Raw genomic sequence first — 16,276 nt, 5'->3', positions numbered from 1 at the left:
AAAATTAACAGTGTAATTCAGGGGTGCCGTGGATGAAAAAGTTATTTACAGGGGTGCCCTGAGTCAAAAAAGTTTGAAAACCCCTGACTTAGACAGCATATTACTGTTGAGTTTGAAATTTGGGAAATTAAACAATGTAATTGGGACCAGGGAAATCCCTCATACTACTTGGACAATAAATACAGTATTTTCTGGACTATAAGGCGCACCTGACTATAAGGTGCACTGTCAATGAATGGTCTATTTTCAAACTGTTTTCATATATAAGGCGCACCTGACTATAAGGCGCACATAATAGACGCTACCGTTGCGTTATGCATCCAACAGATGGAGCTGTGCTAAAGGGAATGTCAATGTCAATGAATGATCCATATATAAGGCGCACTGGACTATAAGGCGCACTGTAGTTTTTTGAGAAAATTAAAGGCTTTTAAGTGCGCCTTATAGTCCGGAAAATACGGTACATCAAATCCATATTATATAAGTAAGTATCTATAAGTAATTAATAATCTGAGAGGTGCAAAATGAGACATTTTGTGTTATCATGAGTCATATTTTGATAGTGACAATCAATTCCCTCCCCATGCCCTCTTAAAGTCTGCGTCACTCTTTTGTAGAGATGGGACGATACGCAATATTATCGCTTAACGTGATAAAAAACACTTTAATTTATCGTGGTATCGTCCTCTGTCATGCACTGGGATCAATTCAACTTTTATTTGCCGAGCTGCATATCCGGTACCACTTAAACCCTCTATGATAAAAGGTATACTGTAATATACGTACTTAATACAGTCTTTTTTTCAGTCTCTATCAAATGTCTTTACCAAAAAATATGAACTATTTTTTGGCAAATGTTCCGCCCCAGGATAATGGATTTTGATTATCGCGATATCGTAAATCGCGATTTCTTTTGTCACAATAATCGTGATATGACATTTTCATATCGTCCCATCCCTACTCTTTCTCCTGTTTTGGTTTCCTTTACCCGAGAGGCTGGACTGTGTTGAAAATGACTACCTCTGTGACACAGTGAACATTTTTGAGGCCTACTGCTGCTGTCTGCAGAGATTCATGGCACACGGCAGTACAATTTATATTAGATTCATTGGGCAGAGCAGATGGGTTTATCCACGTGAATCAGCTAGCTTTCATCTGGCTTTAGTGCGCCAAGGTTCATGTCAGGACGCAGACACAAATCAAGCTTGACTAACTATGTGTGTTATTTATATGAGGGGGGGGGGGGGGGGCTACTGAGATAGTGACGCACCCCACTAGAAGCTACTATTTGGGCAGCTTCAGGTTAGCTTAGTCATCTTACTGAAATATCACAGGTGGGTGTTTGTTAGGAGATAATACAAATTCTCGAAAATGACTTCATATGCGTGGTCAAATTTCCATTTCTCTTATATTTTACCCCTGCTTAAATGCTGTATATTTTATCATAGCATGAGGGACCCTTAGCTTTCTAATGTGTTTGCGTTATAACATCATAAGCTGCCTACATACAGCTAACAAACCCATCAAGTTTTTTGTCTTCTTTCTTCTTCAAATGCAAAAGTTCAAATGCTTGGCAAAGCACAATGCTTTGCTACATAAGTCGAGCAAAGTAGTGTCTCAAGTCTCAAGCCAGGCGGTCTTGACTGTGTGTGTGTGTGTGTGTGTGTGTGTATGCGTGCGTGCGTCTGTGCGCATTCGTGTGTGTGTCGCTATAGAATTGCTATAGATTATCTATAGTCATGTGATCAAGACTGATATGTAGTTTTTTCATGTTCCATCCTGATTGGCTAAGATTGGCTTGCAATGTTTGCAGGAGCAGGACTGGCCAGTTTTGTACAAAATGCCTCAAATCATGAACATAGAGTCAGAAATAGAGACCTTCGCAGGTCCAATATGACAGACTCAGACCAAATGGATCCAGTGAAAATTGTACCCGGAGCCAACTGGACCCGAGCTATTAGAAATCTGAGGTCCGAACCCGAGCAGTACCAAGAGATGTCAGACCCGACCCGTATTGAACCGTGAAATAACAGACCTGGAACTGTAGAAAACCTGAGCCCCCGAAATGCACGAATGCCAAAGTCCCTTGCAGATTGCTAACATTATTATTACAAGTTTTCAAGCATAAAATGACTTGTTTTGCTTAATGTGTTGCTGCTGCGGACACTACCTGTCTGGCAGTGCCCCTGGTCATAATGTGATGTATAATCCCGGTCAATGCTCATTGTACAGTTTGTAAATATTCTATTCTTCTATTTTTGAGCTGTGCTCCTGGAAGGAGCTAAGCTCCAAAATCTGGCTTTGTCCATTTGTCCAAAGTTTGTTGTACGGCCATGGTCACATTGCTTTGCGGTATGCAAAGCTTGGCCTATATCTGGTCTACAGTACATCTTTGCACAACGCGCCCAAAGTTTGTTGTACGCTCATGAGGGACGCTTAATGAAATTAACTCATAAATGCTCACTTCACTCTAGGTGGGATTTTTCATGTTTAACGTTCGGCTTTGGAGTATCCATTGTGCTTTGCAGAGTATACTGTAGGTGATGTCACCTGTGATATTATCTGTGATGTGTCAAGGGAACCAACCCATAGACTGTAAAAATGTGTATACACGCGTCTACACGGACGCCTACAAGCTGTGACATTTCTCATGGTAAACTGCGACCTTCGGTTGCAAATAAGACCTGGGACATTTATGCATGAAAACAAAAGACTAAAAGTAATTCCAGAGATTCCACTTAAAGCAATGCTTAATAAGGATCTTATATCACAGTGTTTTGTTCATTTCACTTTTTCTGTACACAGATCGTGGATACGGGAAGGTATCAACAGGAGTCCATACATTGTGATTGGACTCTTTGACCCCACACACTTGAAGATGATGTTGCTATGGAAACTGCTGGTACTGCAGTCACTTATGGGGTCTCTTGCAGGTAAAGTATGTTATTAAGAACTTTTGATGCATGCCTAACCGGTCCTTTTGTAAAGAGTGAGCCTTTATGTATTGGAGGCAGGTTACGATATGAAAGCCATAATTTGAAATGGAGCAAGTGTGAATAGACGTGGGTGAACGTAATAATGTCATTAGAACTAGATGGATACAGTTTGGGATTCATTTAATAAAGGAGTAGTTGTTAGTAAATAATTACAGATATTGCATTTATTCATTGCACTCAGTGTGTTGTATCTGTATTTAAGGTTGGCACTTGGAGATGGTTAGCTTTAACATTGTGAATATTAATAAGGAGAGCGTGTTACGAATATTAAACATGTGAATTGACAGCCCTGTTAGAAATAATATATTTTATATGGAGAGTGAAAGTGCAGTGAAAGAGAGTACATTATACCACTTCAACAAACTAAATATTTTATGAAGGCACAGTCAAGCACATGATCAATCAATCAATCAATCAATCAATCAATCAAGCAAGCAACAAGCTTGATTTTTAATGCCTGCAACATTATTTAATTATCTTTGATCTTTGGATGTCTGTGTTACTTTATCTTACTGTAGTGAAAAAGGTGTTCAGGATATTCATCTTTCAAATGGATGTATAAAAGGGGATATGAGTCAACTGAACACCATCAGTGGGTTTCTTAAATGTCCATCATTCATTGAATGTGTGCTAAAGTTGAATTATAGCTTCATTATGCCGTGGTGCTCATTTCACCCACGGCTCTCTAGCATTGATCACATTTTGATGGAGGACTTTAATTTGTCTCCCTTACAAATAGGTGGGGTCAACAGAGAACAAGTTGAATTACTCAAAGTGTTTAATCAAGAGGTATTATACCAATCAAGATGAAGAAAAGGCTCTATTGATGAGGTCACTGTTGTGGAAAACCCTCCTACTCATTACTCAACGCACACTCCGACCTGCTCCGCACCTTTTGCCCTCCCCTGCACATTAAATTATCACATTTGACTTATTTAATGGGAATCCTTGGCCATGGGCTAGCTATTCCTGGGCAGACATTTTAGCACTATCCCAATAGCAATCAATCCCACATGATCTCACAGGAAGCAGTTGGTGATAATTGACCTGAATGCTACGAGCACTCATGGAGATGATAGCTCATGGAGATCACTTCTGTAAACTACTGCAAGAAGAGAGTTAACCTGCTATATTATATATTGATGTGCTGATAACCTTTAGAAATCTTTTAAAATTAACAATTGTTGACTATATACAATCTAAAGCTAAATGAATGTAGCCTATGTATTATACAATATTGTTTGCCCAAATTGCTTCAATGCTCAAGATCCAACTGTTTGTTGACCTCATATCCATTGCAGTATTACATATTCAAAGCAATAATATTGTAGCCACAATTTAAGCCAAACTTCAAAGTTACGGTGTCTGAATATTCATAATTAAATGTTTAGTATAATTGAAATGTAGCTAGCTGGCTGTCATTATGTCATTATAACAAATGTAGGTCAAAGAGTAGAAATAGAGCCACACACTACAGTAGTTCCCTTTGCCATTTTCTATTTGTAGAATTACAGTGAGGGATGTTTTTAGCCAATGCTTTTCTTCAGACAAAATTACAAGCGCCCTAGTCAGGTCATCGCAGTCATCACATGTTGGCTTGTGGTGGACATTTATGTAAACGGACATACAAAATGAGAAGACAATAATATTACCAGAAACACATAAAGAGATTGCCCTGAATGACCATAGCAAATGGAACCAAATGGACCCTTACAGGTCCATTTGGTTCTATTTGTACATACTCAGTGTACCTATTTTGGTGCTATATGCACAATATCTTAGAAGCAGTATATAGCGCCTTTGTCAAGTGCTATATAGAACCATTAAAACAGCCTAAACTAAGCTCAGAAACACCATAAAGAGCCGCCATCTGTCTTTGTCTGTATTTACGTATGTATGTATGTACACAGATTTGCGAAGCTAGTGTGTCCTTAAAAGACATAAATTAACATTTTAGAGCTTTTTAATCTGCAAGTGGGAGCAAAGAACCGATTTTCAACTATCCAGTCTGTCCCTGTTAAAAATTAATGATGGCTAAAAATGTACTCTTGAAAAGAAGAAAGAAAGATGCATCTTATGCCTTCAGCAGGCCCTCACTGGTTATGTTAACCAGTCATTGCTTATAAAAAAGTGTGTGTTTTTAGTCCAACTTTTCAAGCAAGCAAAGCAAATATCTTTTCCTCCTTTGAGACACATTAGGCTAGCTATGCCAGTATGCTGTGTACTTTTTCAGGTCACTGCTCTTGATGCATAGTTACAGTATGCAAAGGTGAATTACGAGGCAGACAGCAAAAGGTCAAGCAGCCTACTCAATGTCAGCTCAAAAGGCAAAGATAAAAGTGTGTGTGTGTGTGTGTGTGTGTGTGTGTGTGTGTGTGTGTGTGTGTGTGTGTGTGTGTGTGTGTGTGTGTGTGTGTGTGTGTGTGTGTGTGTGTGCGTGCGTACATTTTGCATTGAGTCACTCTTCCTAGTTTGCACCACTGCCCTAAATGCACTCAAATAGTCCTGGCTCCAGAATCTTTGATTTCCTGCTTGTTGCCTCAATTTATTCTAACATGATGATGGCAGCAGCCCCCTTCACTTCCTTTTACTCCTGTTAGACACTTTACACCCACAGCTTTTCCCCCAGATTTTGGCTGCTGTCACAGAAGAATTTTGATTTCTTCACCCCGAGATGCTTTTCTGGAGCAGATTAAAGGGGTTGGCCTCCCAGGCAGGCTCAGCATTTTACACACGGCCCCACACACACACACACACACACACACACGCACACGCACACGCACGCACGCACGCACGCACGCACGCACACACACACACACACACACACACACACACACACACACACACACACACACACACACACACACAACCACACGCAACACACACATCATATACTAGTGTATACCACCTCATACTGTACCTAAATTCACTTCCTTCAAGTAAATCCAATGCACAACTACAGTAGGCCTGCATACCCACTCAGTATATATTTGTTCATGTCTCATGGGTGAAGAAGGACTCCTAATGGACTCAAAGTAGGCGCCTGGTTAAATGGAGGCGTTTCCACCTTTGATGTATGACTATTCCAACCTTGGAAGCTGTGAAGATTTCCGTGTAGTCGACACAGCTTTGACGATATTATTATACTACATTGTGGAGGAATAGTACTAGAAAGACGCCTCAGGGCGACAAGCGACCTCGAGGTCACGCCACAGTGATGTGGACATCAGTAATGTGGACATCAGGAATGTGGACATCAGGGATGTGGACATCAGGGATCTCCATGTAAGGGCATAAAAAGGATTTGTTCCCCTGGCATCACAGGGATCTCCATATCTCCATATATGGGCATAAAGGGGATATGTTCCCCCTGTCATCACAGGGATCTCTCTAACAGGGCATCATTAATATTGATGACATCAGGGAACTCCATATATGGGCATAAAAGGGATTCTGTTAGTGTGACATCACAGTGAAGCCAGAGCGTGATGTCAGAGCGGCAAACCCATTCTGGTAGAGTGGTTCCCCTGACATCACAGTGTCATCAGAGCATGATGACATCATGATGACACATTTTTACGGTCTATGGGTTTGCCCATAGAAAAATGTGTACACGTCTTCAAAGACGTGGACAAGCTGTGACATTTCTCATGGTAAACTGCGACCTTCGGTCGCAACAAATGGAGCTTTAATGCTGTCAAGGATGCATAAGATTACCATCTTCAACAGCTACAATATTTTGTTCTTCCTCTGTAGGCCTGTGAAGTTTTGCACCTTGTTAGCTAGATGTCCCAAAACATAATTTTGGAGACGCAAATCATCATCTGAGACCAGGAAGATGAGTTAAATTGGCATGCTTAGAGGCAAACTATTTACCATTTACTGAGGACTTTCTCTAAAGTCAACTTTGTACTAATCCTCAGTAGATATTTATCTACAGTAAATAGACAATGTGCATTCCTGACACCTAGCCTTTCACACATTTGAATTATAATTGCATTCTGCTTAAACTCTCTAACCCCTTCTTCATGATTATCTTTGCTGCTGTATTGTTGACTTCTATTTTTGAGTGGAAACCAGAATCTTGCTGTCATTTTCATGGCATGGCGTTGTTAGAGTTGTAATCTATCAAACAGAAAACAGAAGGGGCAGTCATACACAGTAAAATCATCGGCGTGAATTTATTCATTTGTAAGAGATTTGATTGTGTACAACATCATATACTTTGTACCTTATACTCTACATTCAATTATCAGATTTATTTTAAACGGAGATCCTGCAAGAATAAGTTTGACATTATAGTTTTTTCTCAAAGTTAAACCTTAGGGGGCGATCACACCGAGACATGTCACTACATGCGCAAACACTTCAAACACACATGACAAAACAGCGCTTCGGGGCAAAAAGCATTCATGATGCGTCTAAGGATCTGACTTTTGTGCATAACCCAGTGATCAATTAATCATGGGGTAAAAACGTATATCAGACTTTTATCTGCATTTAGTCTGCATTACCACTCTCTCAGCATTCCTACCACATCCCCGAGATTGGAATCTTATCAAATGGAGGTCCGTGGCCGAGTGCCTATAATCGGTCCTCAACATTATTTATTATTTATCTGAGAGTGGAAGAGTCATTAAAGTGGAGAATACTTTTTTTTCTTTTCTTTTTTGTATGTTTATTTAGCCGGGGAATGTTCCTCAGGCACACTTTTTCAGCCGTGCACAGCCCACCACGCTCACATAGTTGCACACATCAAAAACCTTAGCGCTGCGCTCTGCATGATCAAAGTCTTACATTCACTTGGATAGCGAGTTACTCTACTCCCCTGCTCAAGGGCCTCTCAGCCATACAGTAGTCGTTGAGGGAAGAGAGAGCACAGTCCCGTTCACTAACCCCCACTCAGATGTTTCCTTCTAGCTACACTGTATATGTGAACCAGTAGCCCACTCTACTTGACAGAAGTCCAACTCTGTAAGGTTTAGGCTGACTGACAACTTTCTTTTATTCACCACAAGCACTGTTTCCCTATAGCACACTGTTAAGCCTGTTTTATACTTGGATGTGAGCTTGTAGATCTTTTCGCTGGTTTTGCTGGTAACACACATCCAGGTATACATTAGGATGTGTGTTACAAACCAGATGGTTTAGGGACTATGGAGTTCCACCACTCCACTCGTGTATTGTGTACAGTAACACAGTATGTATGGCCAAAATAATGAAAACACCACCATAATGTCACTGTGTGATGGTTCCTCTGTAATTGTGTTACTGGGGTGGGGACCATTTCTGGCATGACTCTGATTCAATTAAATCTCAGTTTGAGGGAAAGGTTAGTGCTTAAATTCAGATAACATTTCTGATAATTTGTGCCCTCTGTCTTCATCATGGCAGAGGAAAACCATTTCCGATGCCATTTCAATTTCTTTCACGGACACAGATAATTATGAATCTCATCTGATTCCATATTCCTCATTCCCAAGCTTCTTATATTGTATCTTTGTTCAGTATTTATTAACATATACATTTCCCTGTTAATGTGGCACAATACAACATCTCTCAACTTTCATCTATTGTTAATCCCTATGAAAACTAGTAGATATAGGAAGCATAACAACATTTGAATCAATCTTTTTAGTTCTGCCTGGCTTTTACCTAACACAGTGATTCACTTCACGTCAGTACGACGTCTCATTACTCTGACAACGTGCCTCCCAGTCTCAGGGCGGACACTCTAACCACAAGGCCACTGAGCTCCTATGCACGCATGTGCATGCTCATTAAGATATCGTTTGGGGCTTTTTCTGCCTTTATTGATAGTTACAGTAGACTGACAGGAAATGGGGAAAGAGAGATGGGTAGTGACACGCAGTAAAGGTCGTCTGGATCGAGAGTCGAACCCGCAACACACTGTCAGGTGGCATTAGCAGCTTAAGTGTCCATACGGCTATGCCAGCCGTCCGGGCCCTGAATTATGACTTTAAACAATAATATACTGCAGTTACTCTTATCTTATCTCTACTCTTATCTTAATCTGTACAGGACCTTTCTCCCCCAAGTGAAATGACCGAAGGTTCAGTACAATTCATTTATTGATTGAGTAAAGCAGTGGTTCTCAAACTTGGGTGTCGGGACCCCAGATGATTAGCTAATGTAAAAAGAAATGTCTCACTCAACGGTAAACATACCTACATAAGTGTATACAGGGTATCTGCATTCTGCACATTTATAAAGTGACAATTTAAGGACTTTCAAGACCGTTTTAATACCAAACTGGCCAATATGAAGTAAGCAAGAGGCGAACATTGTGAAAATAGCAGATCTACATGCTCACAACGCCTCACAGTGTGAGGCGTTGTGAGCATGTAGATCTGCTATTTTTACAATATTTATCTGTGGAACCGAGTCACATATAATACCTACAATTCTATTTTTACAATATTTATCTGTGGAACCGAGTCACATATAATACCTACAATTCCAATTGCTTGTCAGGATGTGGGTCCCCAGTTCATATGTTTATTTTGGGGGCACAGCCTAAATAAGTTTGAGAACCCCTGGAGTAAAGGAAGAGAGAAGGATTCCAGAATGAGGATTCGTTCAAATCCCTGAAATGTGTCGTTCACACTTTCGTCTGTCCGTGTATGCTTTTTTACGGTCTATAGGTTTTCCACTCTGACACCACACTAACAGAATACCTTTTATGCCCATATATGGAGATCCCTGATCCCTATATTAAGGCCATATCTAACAGGACTTCATATGGGAATGCCCACATACCACACTAACAGAATCCATATATGGCCAAGATAGATGGCCAAGATAGCCCATATCTGTGTGGTTGCCTGGTTCTACAGACAGGGATCTCCATGTATGGGCATAATAGGGATTGTATGTTTGATGTCAGATGTCATAGACGTCATAGGACTTTTACATAATGAATAACCGAGTAAGCATGTTTGGGGTCTCACAGCATATCTCCATATACAGTACATGGATCTTCATATACGGGTACCAGGAGTCTCCATATATGGGTAACTGGTCCGATATACATCACTGGCCAGATGGCCAAAACATGGCGCGACCTCGCCATTTAGGGCAAGGTTGCTTGTCGCCCTTAGGCGTCTTACTAGTATAAATTAAACTATATATAACATATCTCTTAGCAAAATGCAAGCACACGATTCCCGATGAAGCCATCGATTTGACATATGGCGTGCCACCAAAACTGTGGGAGGGCTCGGAGTAGCGTGGCAAAATAAAGTTTATCTGGAAAGAAAGAAAGATGGAAGAAAAGGTCGGACAAGTACTATAGTCTGTATAGACACTAACTAATCCAAATATCTGACACAGAGAAGACTCAATAGCAGACCTAGACACAGATGAACAGATGTGGGTTTTATACAGTAAGCTCCCTCACAGTCTTGTAGTCAGTAATACAGGCAGAGCTCAGTAATCCAAATAATCCCAAATGGTAAGTAGAGGCAAAGTTGGGGAACAGGCAGATTTCAATACCAGCAAACAAGAGTACCAAACCCACCTATTAGGTGAAAATTGGGTTTTGGAAAATTCAATCAAAATATTAAAACGGGTAAAAAGAGTGCTTTCAGTTCCTGATCTGTCAGTATACTCTCCTATTTGTTTTAATCATAACTTTATTCATTCTCAGTCAGATTCAGTTTATAAATACTGGAAAGATAAGGGTTTGATATTCAGATTTATACATAAACAACCAATTTGCTGCATTCTCTTAGCTGAAAGAAGCATTTTCTCTTCCACAATCCCACCTTTTTCGTTATTTTCAAGTTAGACATTTTGTTCAAAATAATTTTAATAACTTTGAAAATTTGCCTCAAGAACACTGTTTTTATGCTTTAATGAAACAGCATCCAAACTCTAAACATCTTATTTCCAAATGTGTCTCCTTGTTTTCTAAATGTTCTACTCCGTCAACAAACCACATTAAGGCATCTTGGGAGGCTGATATTGGGCTGGAACTGTCTGATCTGGAGTGAGGGGTTGAAGAGGATCCACTCAGGCTCAGTCAATGCCAGCATTGCAGCTTGTGCAGTTTAAAGTTATGCACAGATTACATTACTCCAAAGTCAAAATGAATAAAATGTATCCAAATGTTTCTGATATTTGTGACAGATGCAACACTTCCAAGGGCACGCTGGGACACACATTCTGGTCGTGCCCAAGGATAGTTTCATTCTGGCAAAGCATTTTTGCTTGGTACAGTAGTGTATATCATATTCACATTGAGCCTGATGCACTAACTGTCCTGTTTGGTTGCTCCGAAGCTTCTCTTTCTCTGCCATACTCTGTCCAACAGACACTCATGCTTGGTACACTTGTAGCCAAAAGAATTATTTTAACTGAATGGCAAACTTCTACTATACCTTGTTTCAACAGATGGCTTACTGAATTTGTGTCAATAATTCATTTGGAGAGGCTTTGCTGCTATAAACAGGACAGTCATGCTGCATTTGAGTTCATCTGGGGTCCTATTACGGCGCATCTGGATGTCTAATGTATATACAATATATATAAATACCGGTATATAATATATATTTTTTGTGCCTTCAAAGGTTGCAAACTTTTGTACTTTTGTACTTATGTACTTTTTATGATAGGTGATGGTGAATTACCCGCATTTCATTCATGCATGATATTCTGGTGTGTTTGTCTTGTCTTGTCATGTCTTGTTATGTCTTGATGATGTATTGTTTGTATTGTCTGTGTCTTTCAAAAAATCATAATAAAAAAAAAAAGATAACAGCTGCAGTGCAAAACACTTAAACAGCAGTTAAAAACCCAATCAAAAAAAGTAGGCAGAGTTCATAACGAGTAACAGATTGTAAATCAGGCAAACAGGCTGTGTTAAAAACAGGTTGTCTGAATACGGTTATTAACACCAGAACAGACAACACAGAGAATGGTGGGGTTAAGAGCTGATGAGAAGTGGGTGTGAATAAATGAAGGATTGGCAGGGTCTGAAGCCCGGTTCATACTTTGATGAGTGTCGCGCACCGAGAAAGAATAGCTGACCTACAAGCTCACGGTGAGCTTGTAAGTCTGCTATTCTCGGACGTTCTCCATCACACAACGGAACATAAATTAGGCTCTATACCAGGGGTCTTCGACAGGGGGTCCGGGACCACCAGGGGGGTCCCCAAATCATTTTGGGGGGTCCCCCAGATGATTGAGAGGGTACAGGCACATTTATAAAGTGACAATTTAAGGACTTGTTAATACAACGCCTCGTGTTGCAAGGCGTTGTGAGCATGTAGATCTGCTATTTTCACAACATACAAAATGTAATGCCTCAACTCTTGGTGCTCGTCAGGGCAACTAAAAAGGTTGAGAACCACTGCATGAGAGGAATGAGTTGAGGTGACAGGAATGTGGTACTGGCCTTGCCTGGCTCCAGCCCATAGTCCCGCCCACTCTCTGAGCGGACTGGTTCTCTTGGTGTTGTCATATGACGCAAAAGTTTCTCTGGTTTAGGCAGAACCAAGCCAATGAGAGTCTGAGCCTCGGAGGATGGGGTGGGTCTAACTTTTGAAAATCAACAGAAACAGTGGAGGGAGGGGGAGCTCAGCCAAAGCTCTTAATTGCTCACTTTGAACTTCAAAGGGGGTTTTGCACACCTTGTTAGCATCAAAGACAACGACCTGTTTGATGCCTGTCATAGAGGGGAGAGGGAGGGGGGAATGTTTTTGTGTACACACAAGTCAAACACAACCCCTCCCACCAGATCTCTTGTGATTGGGAATTTCAAATTTCAAATCCCCTCCCCTTTGAAATCTCTTGTCAATGGGACAATGTCAGACTCAAGCTCAGCGCAGAGTCTGAAATCAGGCTAGTACTGGCCGTATCTGTAATTACGGGAGGAGCTAATCTCTCAAAACAGATTCTGCTTTCTTTTTTTTAATAGAAAAATACAAATACAAATACAAATGCTCACACAACACTTGTACATACATACCCTGCGATAGAAAAAGGAAGCTCACAACAGTGAAGTGGTGGCGCTTCCGGTTGTAGCTTGTACTGTAGAATTTTGGTGAAGAGATTTGGTGTTGATGGAAAAAAGCAGTTCAAGTCAGATTGTAACTCTGGTACGTTTTAACTGGGTAAACCCCTGAGGGTTAAGTGGTTAATGTGGCCGATCACAGTAACTGTCCGTGGTCCTGAACTGTCACAGATACCTTTTAATATTCTGCTTTCTCCACCATTATTGGCGGTCCCTGCATGACACATGTGTTTGGATAATTAACTGTAGTAGTATTAGCAGTAGATGGAATCAAAAGCCCTGACACAATTAAGTGTCACTGAGTCAAAGGATTTAAAGTCCACTCATTCCAATTACAGGGCCTCCAAAGAGTCCTGGATTGCAATTTTTCGTCACTACCTCACCGTGCCGGGAGTGGGTAATTTGCGCGCCTGCTGCCTTCCTTGGATGCGGTAGCCGTTTCTCAGCCGTTTGCCACTTGTTCATATTGGAAGCGTTAAATAGTCTCTATACTTATATAGTAGCATTGCACCAACCATCTGAAGTCATACAAAACCGCCCCCCCCCCCCCCCCCCCCCAGGTTGTCATCACACAAGGACATTGGCTCAAGACCTTGCTGTCGGTAGGCAGCAGTTGTTGGTGTAAGGGATGCACTTAAGAGTGTTGCATAAAGCCTCTTAGGGTTTCTCCTGCTTTCACAGTAATTACTGTTCTAATACGGAATATGAGCAAAATTAGGTTACATTTCACCTAGTATCAACGTGATAGCATTATTGGTTAAAACTACTTAGCACTATTGGTAATAGGAAGAAATCAACAGGCACTCGAACCATTGAATTTTACTACTTAAGCCTTGGGGCTCCGCGGAGTCCGTGCGCAATTGCGTGGTTTGTGCGTTCGCTAAAACTACCCCTGGTCAAATCTATACTCTAACAAGTTGCTACGTCGTTTAGTCCCTCATAATCATTCAATATCACTGTCTAGTACTGCATAATCCCATAATATTTCCACTGAGACCCAAAAAACATTAGAAACAGAAACACAGAATGAGAGAGCATGTGCTCACAAGTGAAAAAGAGAGAGAGAGAGATACAGAGCCAGACAGAGACACATGGGCTCGGCTGGACTTTATTAAATAGGTTATTAAATAGATGCATTATTGCGACCGTTAGGTCGCAGTTTAGTATCAAAACCTCCACCGGCCGTCCGGCCGTCCGTCCGTCCGTCGGTCACACGTCACACCTTTGCCCTGCTCATATCTCCGCATCAGTATGACATCACACTGCTTGGTGTGTGCCGTCAGGGTCATTTGTGTACGGTGTGATGTCATACTGATGTCAGCAGTGTGATGTCATACTGATAACAGCAGCTATGTCTCTATATATGGAGTTATATGTTGTTCGTGTCCAAATATGGGGCTTGTGAGGTCAGACTTAGTGAGATTCGTCGGTTATCTCCATATATGGAGGGAGAACCAGCTTATGAGCCGATGAGTTGTGTCAGAGTCGAGATCCTGCTTGCATCTAATCTGTCGGTAGATAATGCCGGTCTTATATAAGGGTCATTTGTGTACGGTGTGATGTCATACTGATGTCAGCAGTGTGATGTCATACTGATGTCAGCAGCTATGTCTCTATATATGGAGTTATATGTTGTTTGTGTCCAAATATGGGGCTTGTGAGGTCAGACTTAGTGAGATTCGTCGGTTATCTCCATATATGGAGGGATGTGTTGGTTATCTCCATATCTGGAGATTCAACCTTCAATGATTTTGACATCTTGTTACTAATCTGTCGGTAGATAATGCCGGTCTTATATAAGGGTCATTTGTGTACGGTGTGATGTCATACTGATGTCAGCAGTGTGACAGGAGATAAGCTACCAACGGTCGCTTATCTCCCGATTAGGGAGTCTTACTGGTGTACATAGTTACCGGAACTGCTTCGAAATTACGTTCTCATTACATTTAGCCATAAGATAAATGCGTTCATAACAAGCTAAAGTATAGCACGACCACACCTGCTTTAGGTGCACTGTGTATTGCGGGATCGAGCAAGATTTTGCAGGACCCGCAGGTTTTTCTTTTTTTACCACCCATTCCCACCCACAGGCATTTAAAAAAATTGATCTTGCAAGATTTGTGCCGGCTCCCGAGGGACCCACAGGATCCCACTTCTGTTGAAGGGCTCTACCCTGCAGGGTTGATGAACAGAGTTGGAACAGGTGTGAGTGTGTGTAGGTGGGTGGGGCAGTCAGGTGATGGGGAAAGGAGAGAGGAGAGACAGAGAGACAGATGTGGCTGGCAGAGAGACAGACTGTGATAGTGTACAAGAAAAGTGTTCCCTGTGAGCAAGAAGGGAGACAATAATCTTCATGTTTATTACAGCGAAACAATATATATGTGGCTGGATGCCTCTGTCAGCTGGCCGTGAGTTTGGCCCATAGTGTGGTAAGGCATGGTGTCATTTTGAGACACAGAGAGTGATTGATTTAGTTATTAAAGCAGCAGTACTAGTGGGATGTCTTTAAATTGTTATACGACACCATAGCTTCCTCTGGATGAGAAAATGAAAATGGAGACATGAGTCTTTTTGTTACACATGAATCACAGCCCCCACAAATATGTTACTTCACTGGTGACACTGAAGTGATGATAACCAGTAAATACTATTTTTCTTAAGGTATTTTTCTGCTTTTTGTGATAGTCCACACTGAAGAGCGACAGGAAACGAGAGAGAGTCAGGGAGTGACATAAAGAAAAGGTCCGCCGCCGGGCTCGGGAATCGAACCCAGGACTCATTGTCCGGCATACTCCTCCCAAATACATGTTACTCTTGATATTACTGTGAGTCTGTGACATAGCCATAGCTGCTGTTCACCTTTAACTGCTTGCTATGAAGTATCAGCCTTAATTTATTATTCCGTTTGTGACTTATTAAATAGTGCTGGCAGCTAAATAGATGTTCTAGATAAGATGACAAAAGTGCAATTTTGGAATTTTGTTTTCTGCTTGAGTTCATCCACTCAAGACCAGAATGAAAACACGTCACGGTACAATATTGGTTATATATTCATAACCACGATGGCACATTAGTACAATAATGATTTGATCACATCCTGTTCTGCTCTTTTGTATTCTGGCTACTAGATCAGTGAGTATGAAATCATCGTTGTCGGGTGGAAACCTTGTATGTCCAAAACTCTTCGTTTTACATTTATCATTTTAAAAATGATTTAAACTAGTGAAAACAGCCGATCTACAAG

General features: G+C 41.1%; 1 protein-coding gene across 1 annotated transcript in view; it reads left to right on the top strand.

The window, feature by feature from the left end:
* Nucleotides 1-2,878: 2,878 nt before the first annotated feature.
* The window catches only part of cntn4 (contactin 4), a gene marked incomplete at its 5' end in the record, with an annotated part of 181,972 nt that continues 168,574 nt past the window's right edge, over nt 2,879-16,276 (top strand). The window contains one exon of the mRNA XM_080728858.1: nt 2,879-2,933. Within this exon, the coding sequence (XP_080584984.1) occupies nt 2,879-2,933 (55 nt within the window). The remainder of the gene's footprint in view (nt 2,934-16,276) is intronic.

This window comes from Nannobrachium achirus, assembly GCF_963921795.1.
Source record: "Nannobrachium achirus genome assembly, chromosome: 6".
NCBI classification, from domain to species: domain Eukaryota; kingdom Metazoa; phylum Chordata; class Actinopteri; order Myctophiformes; family Myctophidae; genus Nannobrachium; species Nannobrachium achirus.
Note: the sequence above shows the minus strand (reverse complement) of the source record. Positions and strands in the feature narration are given on the sequence as shown.